The 15,993-nt window shown below is 35.2% G+C and overlaps 2 protein-coding genes across 11 annotated transcripts; one reads left to right on the top strand and one right to left on the bottom strand.

Annotated features, from left to right (window-relative positions):
• Positions 1–3,055: 3,055 nt before the first annotated feature.
• LOC110891194 lies at positions 3,056–7,914 on the bottom strand. 3 transcript variants are annotated; one of them, XM_022138873.2, is made up of 4 exons: positions 7,273–7,914; positions 4,913–5,197; positions 4,579–4,842; positions 3,056–3,644 (listed from the first exon to the last, which is right to left on the bottom strand). In XM_022138873.2, the coding sequence occupies exons 2-4, from the start codon at positions 4,913–4,915 to the stop codon at positions 3,402–3,404; spliced, it is 510 nt and encodes a 169-aa protein (XP_021994565.1). In that variant the 5' UTR covers positions 4,916–5,197; positions 7,273–7,914; the 3' UTR covers positions 3,056–3,401. The 3 variants fall into 3 exon arrangements, with proteins under 3 accessions (XP_021994565.1, XP_021994567.1, XP_021994566.1); XM_022138875.2 differs by lacking the exon at positions 4,913–5,197 and having other exon boundaries at positions 4,579–4,834; XM_022138874.2 differs by lacking the exon at positions 4,913–5,197 and having other exon boundaries at positions 7,273–7,912.
• A 763-nt stretch (positions 7,915–8,677) lies between these two features.
• On the top strand, positions 8,678–11,526 carry LOC110891193. Of its 8 annotated transcripts, XM_022138868.2 has the most exons (7): positions 8,696–8,785; positions 8,904–8,925; positions 9,545–9,716; positions 9,909–9,981; positions 10,087–10,297; positions 10,932–11,050; positions 11,137–11,526. In XM_022138868.2, exons 3-6 carry the CDS (start codon positions 9,707–9,709, stop codon positions 10,968–10,970), a joined length of 333 nt encoding a protein of 110 aa, XP_021994560.1. In that variant the 5' UTR covers positions 8,696–8,785; positions 8,904–8,925; positions 9,545–9,706; the 3' UTR covers positions 10,971–11,050; positions 11,137–11,526. The 8 variants fall into 8 exon arrangements, 5 of the variants coding, with proteins under 5 accessions (XP_021994561.1, XP_021994560.1, XP_021994564.1 ...); XR_004873007.1 differs by lacking the exon at positions 8,904–8,925 and having other exon boundaries at positions 8,678–8,785; positions 9,886–9,981; XM_022138869.2 differs by lacking the exon at positions 8,904–8,925 and having other exon boundaries at positions 8,678–8,785.
• Positions 11,527–15,993: the final 4,467 nt, after the last annotated feature.

Below are 15,993 nucleotides of genomic sequence, written 5' to 3'. Positions count from 1 at the left end.
GCATGCCAGCCGATCGAGTGACATCTTGCCAAGTCTTTAATGCTAACCGATCGGTTTGGCCAACCGATCGAACAGACTGTTCGATCGGCCAACTTGAAAGGTAATGCTGCAAAAACTTCAAAAGTTCAAACCATCATACACAAACACATCCTTCTCATCAAAGGAAGAAACAATCCACTCGAAAGAACCAGCCGATCGAGCCAGCCGGCCGATCGAATGGGAAGGTTCGAACGGACTTTCAAACCAATCGAACAGCCCACTCGATCGAACCAGCCGTCCGATCGAATGGCCTACTCGATCCAACATCCACCGTTTACTTTTTCGCGTTACTCATCGTTGTGTTATCGAACTATTCAGGCTAACCTATTCTCAGTGCTCCCTTCAATCCACAATCAACCACTGTGAGTATACTCGATCCCTTTTTGCTTTCAGCACTTTTGGGTGTTACATACGTAAACTATCAAAATCACAAATAACACAAACTATTTGAACGCTAACCTATTTGCATGTGCTACTTGCCTAAATGATTGCTGTTTATTATGTTTACACGTGGAGTGCTATCTACCTGCTTTAGCAACATAGTACTATAGTTTGGACTCAGCACCCGTTCACACGGGGGTTGCTAAGGACAATTACTTGCATGGATTACGGTGGTAATCATGTATTGCGAACTGTCTCGGACAGTCAACCCGAAGTCGTTGGTATCGATGGTCCCTCGTTGATAATTTACATGCATCGTTTGCCCTTGTGTACGTGCTTGGTTATGCGTAAACTATTCAAACTCTATATGCTATAACAAACTTGTGTACTCACCTTTACATTATATGTATTGACTTTATTTTAACGTATGTGACAGGTGTTTAAGCTACTAGCTTGCTAGGGAAGCGAGGCAATAATAAGCTTCTAGGAGCCCGTAACCTATGGCCCTTGTCCATGAACCTGCTCCAGGGTCCTAGTTATCTGTAGATCTTGTACTGGCACCTGTAGTCAGTAGGATCCACATTTAGGGGTCTTAGAAACAGCAAACGATATTTAATTCAGTCTGTAATAATTAAGAATCTGAGTTGTCGGAACAGCTCCTAACTTGTTTAGTTGATTTCTATGATAACTTGTTATTTATTTGGGACACGGTATGGGACGTGTTATATAACTGAATTTGTATGATAGTTGTTGTGGAAACTTCTGAACAATCTGTTTCGCTCAGTGCCGCGCCCCGATGATTCCGCCATCGGTTGGGGTGTGACACTTTATTATTTAGGTAGAGGGTTAAACCATGAATTAAAAGGGTGCAAGACACTGCAAGTGAAGCAGAGAAGTTAAGAGCAGTGGATTCCAAGATAGACGCTCTTCACTCTTGTTTTTTTAATATTTTTTTTATTCAATTCGTGCAATACATAGGTTTTTAAACTAATTTGCAATATAATTTATAAACCGCGCTATGTTATGCATATTTTCAATATATTTTTCTTGTTTGCCATATTTTTAAACTAGATTAATTCCCCGTGTGTTACACGGGTTGAACAATTTAAACTATATAGTATATATATTTCCTGTAAATACAAAACAAAGACATAGACAATTACATACCATATTGAAATAAATGAGTTAATATAAATGTAACCCATCAACTCGTACATGTTAATTAAAAGTAGAGTTCGATAAGACGGTTCTAATGTAAGTTGAATGAGGTTAATTAGAGTCTATTTGATACCCTTTGTACGACTTCTTATTTTTTGAGTCTTTGTATTTGATTCTAAACCTATTATTGATATTATTGATAATAATTTTACTTATATATCAGTAATATATTTAGTCTAACATATTAATATTATTATGAATTTCGAAACTTGTTTAGCTAGGATTTAAGATTCTATTGAAGTTTTAGTTTAACAATAATATAAAATTAATTTTAAGCTATATAATACGTCAAAGTTAAAATATGTTTACACTAGTTAAATTTGAAAAAGAAAGCTAACCCAAAACTTAAATATCGATTTAGTTATGTTTTATGTTTATCCGAACAAAAAGATAATGACGTGTTATATTACAAGTTGATAAGAAAACATAAAAAGAAATAATAATAATAATACTAATAATAATAATAATAATAATAATAATAATAATAATAATAATAATAATAATAATCTCTGTTTTCTCAAAACTATTCTAACGACTTAAAAAGATAATATATTTTATTAACTTAAAAGTGAAAATAAGAGATAATTAGATAGAAGAGAGAAGCGGGAAAACAAAAAATAGACAGCTCCAGTGAATGACATGTGTCTCCCATAGGTTTTTTATTATATAGTATAGATAAGACGATACTTGTTGAATAAAGTCGGTAAAATATGCCTTTTGATTTTTAGGTCTCACGAGAATTGAAATCATATTTGTTGTCAAGTTTCTAAATAACTTTACATGCCAGTCATGAAAACCTCTTATCGATTTTGTTTCCAAGGGTGGCAATGGGACGGTCTTGTAGATATTGATAACTCCAGACTCCAGTCGTATACGTGATTGCAAGTGTGTGACATGTGTCCCATACTCAGTCCAATACACATCGGGTATCTATAATGTAAATGCTGTTCTTTCTGAAAGGCATAGACCCATTAATTTGTTAAATTGATAATGAATTTACAAATACATTTCTAACCATCTTGATTTTTGTAACCCAAAAACAAATTAAAAAAAAAAAAACTAAAAACTAGTGAATCAGTATATGATTATATTACTTAGTGACAAGGGAAAATTAAAAGAAAATGTTTATATATGTAGTTCAGGTAAACGGATTTATATGTTTCAGTTTCAGCCTGTCGGGTATCACCTAATACCCAGTCCTATACCCGTTCGGGTTCAGCTCTCAGGTTTGTTTGTCATCCAATGCTAGTATTTAGCATCAATTAAAAAACCGTATCCTTTGCCACAGTATCTCACATCCATTGAAAAATCACAATCATGTAAAAAATCTTCATTAAGCATATCCGGCAAGTAAAATATGCACACAAATCTGCGAAAATATATAGTAACCACGGGTATTGAAAGACTTCAAAAAAAAAAAAAAAAAACTCAATCATGTAAAAAATCTTCATCAGGCATATCCAACGGCTAAAACATAAACGCAGATCTGCGAAAATATATAGCAACCGCGGTATAGAAAGACTTGCAAAAACCACAATCATGCAAAAAATAAAGCATATCCACCGGCTAAAATATACACGCAAATCCGTGAAAATATTAAGTAACCGCGGTATAGAAAGACTTATCCTCTTCAGAAACCAAGTTTCCACACACAGACCAAATGAACTTGATCTCTTTTCTTTATATATACAACCTTAACCAAGGATGACGTACCGAAATTCTGACATGGAACTCCATGACAGCTGGCGGAAACTCTTAAGTAACTAAACACCTCCTATTTTTCCCGCCAATTTGTGTTTGTTTTTATTTCCACGTGATGACTTGCTTCCGTTTTTGTGCTTTGACTTGGAGTTCTTCTTGCTCTGCCTTTCTGGCTTGTTTTTTGTTACTGCATGGGAAACTGAGGTTGGAACTGGATCATAGACTTCTGGGGCCCACTTCACGGTCAGCTTTTGAGGTGGGCCCGCTCGGCTACCTTTCATGGCAGATACGGGCTTTGGAGTCGTCTGTGGGGAAACAAAGTGTGAAGGGGCAATAATGGAACAAAAAGTGATAAGCACAGTACAATATACTAACAAGTAGAACTAGGGGTGTTCAATGAATCGAATAATGAATTTTCGAATTAAACGAATCCAATTTTTCGAACTTCGATTTTTTTTATCTGAATTCGAATTCGATTAAAATTTGAATTATTCGATTCGAATTTTAAGCCCAATTCGAAATTCGATTTGATTCATATTTGAAACTCGATTTCGAATAAATTCGATCTAATTCAAATTCACCCAAAATAACAAATTATCTCTTTTTTTTAAAACTACTACAAACTAACTGTGAGGGCTTTTAGAGTTTGACCTTAGTTTAGAAGGTTTTTTCATATGTGTGTGTATTCATGTATATATAAATAGAAAAAATATATGTATAATTTGAATTCGGAGTAAACTTCCGTTTTGCTCCCTGTGGTTTGGTCACTTTAACGGTTTTGCCCCAAACCTTTAAAAATAGCCATTTTCCTCCAATAGTTTGCTATGGCTTTTCCATTTTGCTCCCTGCGGGGAGCAAAATGGAAAAACAGACAATTTGGATGGAGTTATGGCGGGAGCAAAATGGAAAAAACCATAGCAAACTATTGGAGGAAAATGGCTATTTTTAAGGTTTGGGGCAAAACCGTTAAAGTGACCAAACCACAGGGAGCAAAACGGAAGTTTACTCTTTGAATTCGAATTTCGAATCGAATCGAATTGAAAATCATAAATTGGTATTCGATTCGAATTTGATTACTTGACTCAAATTCGAATATTTGAAAACCAAATTCGAATCAAGTCGAATTTCGAATTTTCGAATCCGAATCGAATATTGAACACCACTAAGCAGAACTGGGAATACGGGTCAGGTGTGTGTTCAGTAACGGGTACCACTACTGCAAATAAACACAATGCTTACAGGCAGAGATGTTGAAGATGAGCAGGATGGATCGGTGGCTTTGTCTTCATTTCGAAAATCGTAATCATCATATGGTTGTTTGGAACCTGTAACCCCGTGTATGTCAATATTCAGAGACTCGGTTACATCACTCCTGAGATTATTCACAGAAAGATCTTCGGTGTCGGCATTGGTAGATTCAAGTGTAGACAACCCATGGCTTTTGTTTACATCAATAGAGGCTGACACGTCTATATCCATTGCCACCAGATGGCAGCTGAAAGACTGAAATGTAATCAATTTTGTGAATCAATAATAAAGTGCACAGCAAAGGGTCACAAACTGACAATCATACCATAAGTGGTCAGAATTAAACTACACAGCTCAATGCCTCAAGTCATGTCAATGGTTTGTAACTTAGGTGTTTGCAGTTAAGAGGATTTTTGTTGGATAATATAACATTTGTCGAAGGTCACCGTGGAGTCCAGAAAACTACAAATGTGTGTGTTGACACGCTTTCAGTGTTCAGCCCCATTAATAACACTGTATATAACACAACACGAAACTCTTTCTTCAAACCATAGTTAGGCGCATAGGCCTCGCCTGGGGCCTAGGCGCAAGGCGCAAAAAAAACGCGGGCCTGAGAAAAAAAAGCGTACCACAAAAAAAAAAACTTAAAATATTTTTATATAATAGAAAATTGATACTATTATTCAAATAAAACAAACTAAAGCTATTATATAACATTTAAAATCGTCTATTTAGTACCAAAAGTTATAAAATGCTAGTTTATTAGTGTAGAATAGTAGTTTCGTTAGATAAAAGTAGAAATCTAGCTAGAATCTTGCCAGAATTTAGAGAATTTGGCCGAAAACTCTCAAGAATCTAGGAATTTCGTCAAAATTTGCGCATGAACCATCGCCTGGAGAATTAAAGTGCAATTGCCTTGACTTAAGGCGCAATTGCCTCGCCTAGCTAGGAAATTGGGCCTAGGCGCAAGAGGCGATGGCTTTTAACAACTATGGTTCAAACCATCTACATTATTAATTTTTTATACTAAAATTATGTTCAATCAATGGGTGTGAGATTGTCATTCATACGCTAAGAGATTAACATTCCAGCATGATATGTGGACTTGCATTCATGCCCATGTCAACATACGTGCAACTATATATGATGAAGTGGTGTTGGATTTGTTAAGACCTAGGATTCGACATCACACGAATACACATGGTACACAGGAGTACATGACAAGATTGTCAAATCTAAAACGATAATAAAGGTGTTTGCATGACACACACTACTAGCGAAAGTTAATGGCATATACAGTCAGTATATAGATTAAATGATAAAATACCATGAGTTTGGTTTTAGTCTTAGTTCAATTTTGATTATCTCAAAGTAATGTTACCCTATAGTTCCCAAAATATTCAGCATCGAAGATTCAAATTCAATGTCGTGACTGAATGCATCTATTTGCAACTTAATTCATCGACCAAAAAATGAAAGCTATCATCACACAAGCAGATAACACAAAAAACAAACTACCATTTAGACAACACTGGGGATCAACAGTTGCTTATTATCATATGCCAACATAAAAACGAACTACCGTTCAGAAAACACTTACTCGATGAACTCAACAACAAACCTTGGTTTTAAAATAGCGCAAGGCGCACAAAAGCGACAGGGTCTAAAACTGAGGCGCGCAAAAGCGATAAGAGTCTAATGTCTAAAAATGAGGCGCGAAACGCAAAAGTGCACCACTTTTCGTACGCGAGGCGCATCTTGTTATAAAATTTATTATATATTTCCTATACATTTCTAGCATCTTATAGCCAATATTTAGACAGAAATAAGCTTTATATATGTTTTAATGTGTGTATGTGTATACTACCTACATGCACACTCTTCTTAGCTATATGCCTATATGTATAACATTTTGAAGAACAAAAGGTTGCCCCATACAAGAGGCGCGTGCCTCAGCTGTGTTTTAATCCCACAAAATCGTGCCTCAGCTGCGCTTCACAATTTCACATACTACTCGCGCCTTATGCCACATAAAGCGCAGACGTGCGCTTCGCCTAGCAACAAACTCAATTTTTCTTGAAGGTAAGAAGTAAGGGTGTACACGGTTCGGTTCGATTATTAGCATTAACCGTAACCATAACCGAAGTCATCGGTTAATCAGTTCGGTTAATAACCAAATCAAACAAGGGGTAAATTTTTTGCTTAGAAACACATGTAATGAAGGTATAAATACACGAAATGGATGTATAAATAAATGAAATAGATGTATAAATAAATGAAATGGAGGTATAAAATATAAATAAATGAAATGTAGGTATAAATACATGAAATGAAAAAAGTATAAAACATGAAATACATGAAATGAAATTATAAAAGCTAGAAATATATGAAAATATAAATGATTCGGTTCGGTTAATTTCGGTTAACCAATGGTACAAAAAATAACTGATAACCGGCTTTCGGTTCGGTTTCGGTTAACGGTTTGGTTATTGCACACCCCTAGAGAAGCACTTGAAACATATACACTTGTAATTAAACCGGATAGATAACAGAAATTATGAATCCACTGTAGTAGTACATGAAGTAAATCTAACAGGAAAGCAACATATACGATTATGATTCGACTACCAGCCCAATGTTACAATTTAAAACAGAAATTATGCAAAATATATATCCAAAATGTACCTTCAGAGTCAAATCAGAGTTGTTTACACCAAACTTCAACACAGATCTGAATCCAGACAATCCAGAACGTCTAATAGCGGTTTCTACTTATCAATCGCGAGATTAAACTCCGATTTACACTTACGAGACCTAAATTCCAGTCTCAAACACAGGATACAGTGATAAAAAAGCAGAAAACAACAGAGATAGAACAGATTACACCAGAATAAAGGCTATAGATGCTGATTATAACTAAAAAAGGACGAATAATAGGCTGAGTGTTAACTAAGATTACCACGACGATCGCCTTTCTCGATACAACGTTTCAAACGATGCGAACAACACGAACTGTTACAATTAAACGATGCAGTGAAATAAGTGAAGAAGAATTGGAGTGAAGGCACCATTGTTGATGCTCTTCAAACCCTAATTCTTCGAAAACGACTACCAAAACGGAATTGAAACGAAATCGATTTTGATTGAGAAGATGAAAGGTTGTTTATGCTTGATTGAGAAGATGAAATCTGATCAGATTAGTTTGGAGATGGAGAGAATACGATCGGAATCGAAGAATGTGGGTATGAAATTGAGAGAAACTGGGAATAGTGACGGAGTTCTTCAGCTGAATTTGTAAAGGTGTGATGAACCCGGTTTGGGTCAACGCTATCGGATTACACCGACCGGATGATGTTGTGCCTCGTTTATACACGTGTGAGGTGTGACATAAAAGATTAAATTGTTTTTTGATGAAAATGACAAATATGTCCGAACCTCAAACCTCTAACACGATTCTGACAATTTACTCCATATTTTATTTTAAAATAATGGATTGGTCCTTGGGATAATAAGGGTGTCACGAAGTCTCTTTAGAGCACAATCTATAATACTATATTAAGAGAACTTGGTTTTTTACTTTTTTTGTAGTTTTGCTATAAGTACAAATCTAGAAGCACCATGTAGAAATGAAGCAAGCTATTTAGAGGGAAGAAAGTACACTTTAAGGTATTTCAGGAATTTCGCATAGGGTTAACATGGAGATTTCGCATTGTGCTATTGAAGGGCCCGGCTTTCCCTTTATCTAGCATCTAGTGCATCAGTTTTCATACGTCGAAGGGTTTTTTTAAACCCCTAAGGCCATGTGTAGTCATAAAGCCCCTTGTGGGGCGTTATGCGACACGTGTCGTGCCACGTCATACGGGGGCTTTATGGGGCGTTATATCATTAGAGTCCGTAGTCATAAAGCCCCTACCCATCATTACCTATTTAATAATTTTCAATTTTATTAATTAATTATAAAAAAACCCTGCTTAAATTTGATTGGTCCAAATTTTGAAAACTTCCCCCATACCACGCTATATAGATCGTGCTCTCCCACTTTTTTTACCTCATAACGCTGCCCGTAATGGTGTGCCAGGCGTTATAAGAGAAAAGGGCGCCATATAAAGCCCCACTACGCATTACCAAATCGACTTCAGATCTTGATACGATGAAACAAAGACAGAACGGCAAAGAGAGAGACCCTCATCAATTGCAGGTTAGTGAATGTAGTTTTAATTCTTGATTGAATGTTGCAACTAAAGAGTCCTGTGTTTCCATTCTCTTATTTGTTTGATTTCTTCAATTTCATCTCATCAATCTGACCACCTGCTAAGTACATCATGGCGATGGAATCAGGTACGCTTTTTCGAATTCCGTTCTCAAATTCCTTTACTCTAACATGTAACCCTATTCCCTAATGATGGTTAGTGTGTATATATTTATTAGTGTTTATATGTATAGTGCGAATATTTGTTGATTTAATATCTTTTTAGAATTGCAATCTGTTGAATGTTAAGGTTATAAGTCTCGCTAATCTTCAATCGTGTTCGTGATTCGATACTCGTGAGTTTTCAACCAACAATTCAGCATTCACAATTCGTGTTCTTGATTCGTTAGTCGTGTTCGTGATTCGTTACTCGTGTTTGTGTCTCGTGATTTGTTTTGTAAACCACATGGTTTTTAAAGTTCGTTAGTTCTGTGAATTTGTTGGGGGTTCGGTAAGTTTATTGGTTGATTTTGATTCTGTTTTAGGTTTATTGTAACATGGATTCTTTTAGTACAAATAAATACTTGGGGGTTTGATTTCAATAAAAAATGGTCTTTGGTTTTAGTCTAATGGGAAGTGTTTCTAGGTAGTCCGCTAACTGATTAAGCGGACTTAAAGTCCGCTTGTGGAATTGAAAATTGAGGTTCATTTATATATCGTATACAAACTCATCTTGATACAAGTCTTGTTTGGTGTTTTGCTTTTCAGGGGTGGAGGTAGAAGAGGAAAGGGATGGCATGAAAATGGTCGAGGTACTAAAAAACGTAATTCAGTTAACGATTATATCTTCAGATAGAGGCGTTTAAGCATCGTGTGGTGGTGGATCCGAAGTATGCTGATCCGAGTCTGTTTTGAAGAAACAGAAAAGAAATGAAGAATGGTAACAACTTGAAACTCGAAATTTTGATGTTCTAACTTCAAACAATGAGACAGTAGGTTTGATTTGCTTATGATGTCTTATAAAAAGCATCGAAAGATGTTTATCTCATCTGGGTTTGGATATTCTGTTGTCATATAATTTGGCTTATTTAGTTTACTGATTGTTTCAGGTCTTTAAATTAAAACAAGCCAGGGATGGGAAAAATTGAGTCTGACCTTGAGCTTGTTGAATTTAAAAAGCTTCTTCCTCATGTCTCTAACCAAAGGTAATTTAATTTCTTTAATATATATGATTAAAAATTATTTATACTTCCTTATTCAAACTAAGCCTAAGAGTTGTTATTTCAATTTTCTTATACTTCCTTACTCAGACTAAAGGATGCTGTTATTAAGGTGGCTCCTGGAAGCATGGAGTTAATTGGATTAGAGAAACTTAAAAAACTTCTGCGAGAAAACCCGTACACATCTGCTGAGATGCCTGATTGTGGTTTGTATCGATGGGATGACCTAAAGCGCAAGATTGGAGCTACTGACGAGGGACTAGAATCCGCTCTTCGGGCTCTTTCAGCCGTAGAGATTAAAGTATGTGTTTAACCCGTACTCAACCCGGACCCGTTTTAACCCGACAAAATTGCCCCTTGATGTACAATCACTTTAAAAAAAAATTAACCAACCCGACCCGGACCCGTTCTGATCCGAACCCGTTTCGACACGAACCAAAACAACCCTTTTTTAATTGACCTGTTTTGACCCGAATCCATTTTGACCCATGACCCGACCCGACCCGTTGTTATACATATGTGTTTCCCCAATCCGTTGATTTGCTTGTGCATTTATTGATGCATTTTTTATTGTTAAAGTGTAGTTTAATGGAGTTTTGCAACCCATGATCTTTGCTTTTGTGAATTTGTGATATTTTTTTTGGTTGTTTTGCTATTAAAATAGTTTTTTTTATTGTAATTTATTGTTATTTTTTGTATTTATATGCATTTGAAAATTTGTTTATTTAACTGCAACCTTTGTTGATCAACTTATAACTGCGACAATTCTTTTTCACATATATAAATTGGAATTTTAGATTCTTGTGTTATACGTAGAACCCTTTGACTGGTGGCTGTTATTTAAATTGGTGCATTTGTTATGTCTCTACTATATTCTTGTAGCACATAGTTGGGTTGCAAGTTGTTTGTGCCTTATACTTATACGTGTTTTACAGCTGCAAGGGCTATTGACGTACTCAATTTCACTGCAGTAAATGGGAAAGCTATTCATATCATGTACTTTCATAGAGACCCAAGCGTTCGTAAAAGTGGAATTGCAAATATATTCATCAAGGTATAACCATCGTTAATATGTCTCTAAGGCTTACTTTCGTGGAGTATGTTCTTTCTGTTTTTAATTTCATTCGTTTTTGTGTGCAGAATTTGGATAAGTCAATTGACAGCAAGGCATTGCACAACACATTTTGTAGCTTCAGTAACATACTCTCTTGCAAGATAGCTACAGACGGTACAGGCCAGTCAAAAGGGTTACAGGTTTGTGCAGTTTGAAACCGAAGAAGCTGCACAAACCACAATTGATAATCTTAACGGTATGCTGATCAACGAAAGCAAGTTTACGTCGGTCACTTTCTTCGTAAGCAAGAACGTGACTCATCATTAAGCAACACAAAGTTTAACAATGTCTACGTGAAAAATGTTGGAAATCTTTGAAACTTGAATAGGGTTCTGCAGATTTTCTAAATGATATTGTTCATGTGTAAAATGAATTGATGGATTACAAATGTGATAATACAGTGATATATATATATATATATATGCGTACATACGAAGGGGTATATCTTGTAACTGCGCTATAAGTATAACTTAATAATAATAATAATTATATCTAGCTTATCTATATATATATATATGCAAATGCCGGACATATATATCTAACACCCTCCCGTAAGCTAGATTACTTCGGGTGACATGCGAAGAAGCTTCTTAAGTCGAATGAAATCCTTTGGTTGCAGTGCTTTTGTCATAATATCAGCTAACTGATCTTTTATTGCACAAAAGATAACAGTCAATTCTCTTTTCTTGATAAGATCTCTGATAAAATGATACTTAACCCTTATATGTTTGCTTTTTCCATGATAAACAGGATCCCTAGCCAAACATATAGTAGACTTATTGTCGCAGTATAAAGGAATTGAGGAATCGTTCTTTTCTTGTAGGTCATCTAAAATTCCCTTAATCCATAAAGCTTGACAACCTGCCAACGATAATGCCATGTATTCTGCTTCCGTTGAAGATAAAGCTACTACCTTTTGTTTCTTTGACTGCCATGAAATGGGACCTGAACCTAAGTGAAAAATATACCCGGAGGTGCTTTTGCTATCATCCATATCTCCTGCGTAGTCACTATCACTAAAACCTACAAGAATTTTCTTTCCTCCTTTGGAGTATGTAACTCCTTGGTTTTGTGTTCCTTTGATGTATCTAAGTATTCGTTTAGCTGCTTCCCAGTGACTCCTCCTTGGATTTTCCATAAATCTACTGACTTTGCTTACTGCAAACATTATGTTTGGTCTCGTGTTGGTTAGATACATCAGACTCCCTACTAGACTTCGATATACACCTTCATCTACAAATTCTTCTGAGTCATCCTTTGACAACTTTAATCCATATTCCATAGGTGTGGATACAGTGTTGCATTGTGTTATTTTATACTTATCTAACAAATTTCTCATGTACTTTCTTTGAGACAGTATGATGTTTCCATTCTCATAAAGTACTTCCATACCCAGGAAATAATGCAATCTTCCCATATCTGTCATTTCAAACTCCTTATTCATAGACTCTTTGAATTCCGTAATTAAGTGCATAGAACTACTTGCAATGATTAAATCATCGACATATAAGCATATCACTAATTTTCCTTTATTAGTGTCTTTTATGTACAAAGTGTGCTCATATGCACATTTTCTAAACTCATGTTGCATGAAGTATGAGTCTATGCGACTGTACCATGCTCTTGGTGCTTGTTTAAGACCATAGAGAGCTCGTTTGAGATGACATACCTTTCGTTCCTCTCATTGTTTAATGTATCCTTGAGGTTGCTCTATGTAGACTTGCTCGTTCAGTTTTCCATTCAGAAAGGCTGTCTTAACATCCATTTGATGAAGATACCATCCATAATGTGCAGCTAGAGCTAACACTATTCGAACTGTTTCAAACCTTATTACTGGTGCAAATACCTCTTGATAATCTATACCATATTTCTGCCTGTATCCTTTCACTACTAACCTGGCTTTGTATTTGTCTACATTTCCCTTTTCATCATATTTTGTTTTATAAATCCATTTTACTCCTATTGGCTTCTGATGCTTTGGTGGATCCACTAGTACCCAAGTTTGATTTTTGTTGATGGAATCCATTTCCTTGTCCATTGCTTCTATCCATCTCGTATCTTTACTTGCTTCTTCATAACTCGTCGGATCTGTACTTGCATAGAGAACAAAATTCACCACTTGATTTTGGTTGTATTTCTGTAACACCTCTGCATTTGAGAGTTTTCTAGTATTGCGATATACATTGCTGATGCTTTTAGTTTTAATGACTTCATTTTCTGAGTCTGTAGATGAAGTGTCATCGTTGTGTTGTTGATCTTGATCAGTATTTTGCTGTTGTGCTTCATCTGTCCCTGAGTCACTAAAAACTTGTTGATCATTATTGGTTGTTTCTTGATTTTGTTCTCCATTTATTGTATCGGCTGTGGAGTTATCAACTCCCTGTTCTCGGTCCTTGTTATTCTTACTATCATCTTGAGTTGGTATCTCCTCTCCATCAGTGATAACAAATGGTACGTTTGATCCTTCACCTTCGAAAACCCATCTTTTATTTTCATCAAAGATCACATCACGACTGACGATAATCTTGTTAGTTTGAGGGTTATATAGCTTGTAACCCTTGCTAGCTTCACTGTATCCAACAAATATTGTTTTTTCTGTCTTGTTGGATAATTTGTCTCTGTGTTGTTTGGGTACAAGTGTTGGTTCAGTTCTGTTTATGCATGAAGAAAACAATATAAATCATACCTGTCACAGCAGATAGTGCAGAGGAGAATCCAGTAATGGAGTTCGACATGCCTGTCATCTTGATCTGGTTCCTCCTTAGGGTGCTGACTGATGATGGGGACTTAGAGAACCGAAAAGGGGTATCGGTTATGGAGAGGAGGTTTTGTGATGATGTTATGGCTAATGGGGTGTGTGAATTATATATCTGAGTAACCCCTAAACCTCCACATAACTCTCCTTATATAAGCACCCAGGAGGAAACCTAATTAGTTACTAAGGGTAATATGGTCCATCAACAATTACCAACTAATTAAATAATAGGTTCTAATATATTTTGATCTCTATAATGTAAATGATTATGATGGCTATAGATTAAATATTAATACGTAATATATTTAATCTTACATTCTCCCACTTAGCCGAGTAATCATTTACTATGAGTATTAGATAAGCCTGATCAGGAGTTAACACTCATTTTAGCCTTAAACAAGTACTATAGCAGAAAAATACAGCCGTTGAATCATTATGCGACTCAGGACCCCCATTAATCATACTATAGCCTTAATTTAAAACCTAATCATCATGATCAAAATACGCGTAAGCCCTTTGTTTGATTTGTAACTTTTATTTGTCTATATGCCATTATACCGGTTGAACATATTCTAACAGACATACAAAATCAAACTTGAGGAAAATTAACTAATACTTAGTCATTCATAGTACGATATGCAATTGCGCATGACTATTAATTAATACCCGTCTATGAGCTCTCTTAATAAGACTTATGGGTAATAGCCCTTCAGTTATAGGATCCTTAAGCATATCATGAATGTATTCGATACAAAACTTAGTTTCCTCAATTCGTTCATAAACGAATAATTAATTGCGTATCGAAACTTAATGCAGCACCTCTTGAACTGTTACTGTTCAAGGAGTTATGGTAGCTGACTTTATCACACTAATTCTTCAAAACATTATATGGAGTTAATAAACTTATGAGTCCACTGATTAAATTTCCAACAACATTTAGTGACCATGTTATGTCGTTATAACTCAGGTTGTTTAATATCAGTGCATTATGACTCCTCCATGAAATAGGTTTTGTCTGCTGACATAAAGATATACCCGAAACTGCATTTTATAATCTTCGAATATCTCAAAGTTAGAGTAATAAACCGGTTTTAATTCTCACTTCTTCTTTAAATTGTAGTCTCTCGTTTCTTTTAAAGATATTGTAATACTCCATTAGATGCTACACATTAATCTAGACATATCTAGTGTGTTGCAATATGAGTAATATCTAAACGAGTATAGACTTAAACTTACATAAGGCTTCTAATTAATGAAGCATAAATAAATAATCTCATTTATCCTATTGTCCTCTAAAGGAGAGCAATATTGATTGTTACATATGTAAGGACCCATTTAATGTTAAACTTATGGAACGAAACTAATATCCCATTGGGTCTATCTCAGTATGTTATGATATCAATCACGTAAGAGATATCTCTGAGTTTTATTATATCAAAGTTTGTGTTAACAATGCTTTGACTTATGTAACATATGCTTGTCAAAGAATGTCATCTATATAGACAAGTTTATTTTGGTTGCTCCCACTCATCTTGAGGTAGGTACATTAATCCACTTGATTCTTGATGAAAATAATTACGTTAACTTTTCATCACATTATGATGTTTGCATTAACCCATACATGGATATTATTGGCTTACAAATAAAGTGTTCTTTAACCTTCAGTTTGAAACTTTAAGTTGTTATCTAATGAACATGTAAATGTGTCAGCCATTTATTAGGGAAAATCGTTTTAATGTTCATCTAATGTAGCTTAAAACTTTTATAAATTACTAGAACAGTGATGATCCTCAAAGAAATCTTTTGTTAGATATGCAATAAAGATTCTTTAATAATTTATCTCTTCCTGAACAACCTTTGACAACCAATCATGCTTTTGAGTGTCTTAACGCTTATATTAGGATTTGGTTTAGTTATGAACACTCTAAGGTAATTCAATCAAATCCCAAATGTTACACAAACACATAAAATCAGTTTTACTAGAAAACTGTTTTATTCCATTCATATGATTGATTTACACTAATGGCTTAATTTGAAGAGATAGGATCAGTAAACATTTCCAAAATCCATTTCAACTTCAATTAGGGAGGTTATGTAATCATCAAAGTTAGTAGGCTTTTAAACCTAG

Source organism: Helianthus annuus, chromosome 11 (assembly GCF_002127325.2).
Source record: "Helianthus annuus cultivar XRQ/B chromosome 11, HanXRQr2.0-SUNRISE, whole genome shotgun sequence".
In the NCBI taxonomy this organism is placed as follows: Eukaryota; Viridiplantae; Streptophyta; class Magnoliopsida; order Asterales; family Asteraceae; genus Helianthus; species Helianthus annuus.
The sequence above is the reverse complement of the archived record's forward strand: the minus strand, read 5'-3'. Positions and strand labels throughout refer to the sequence as shown.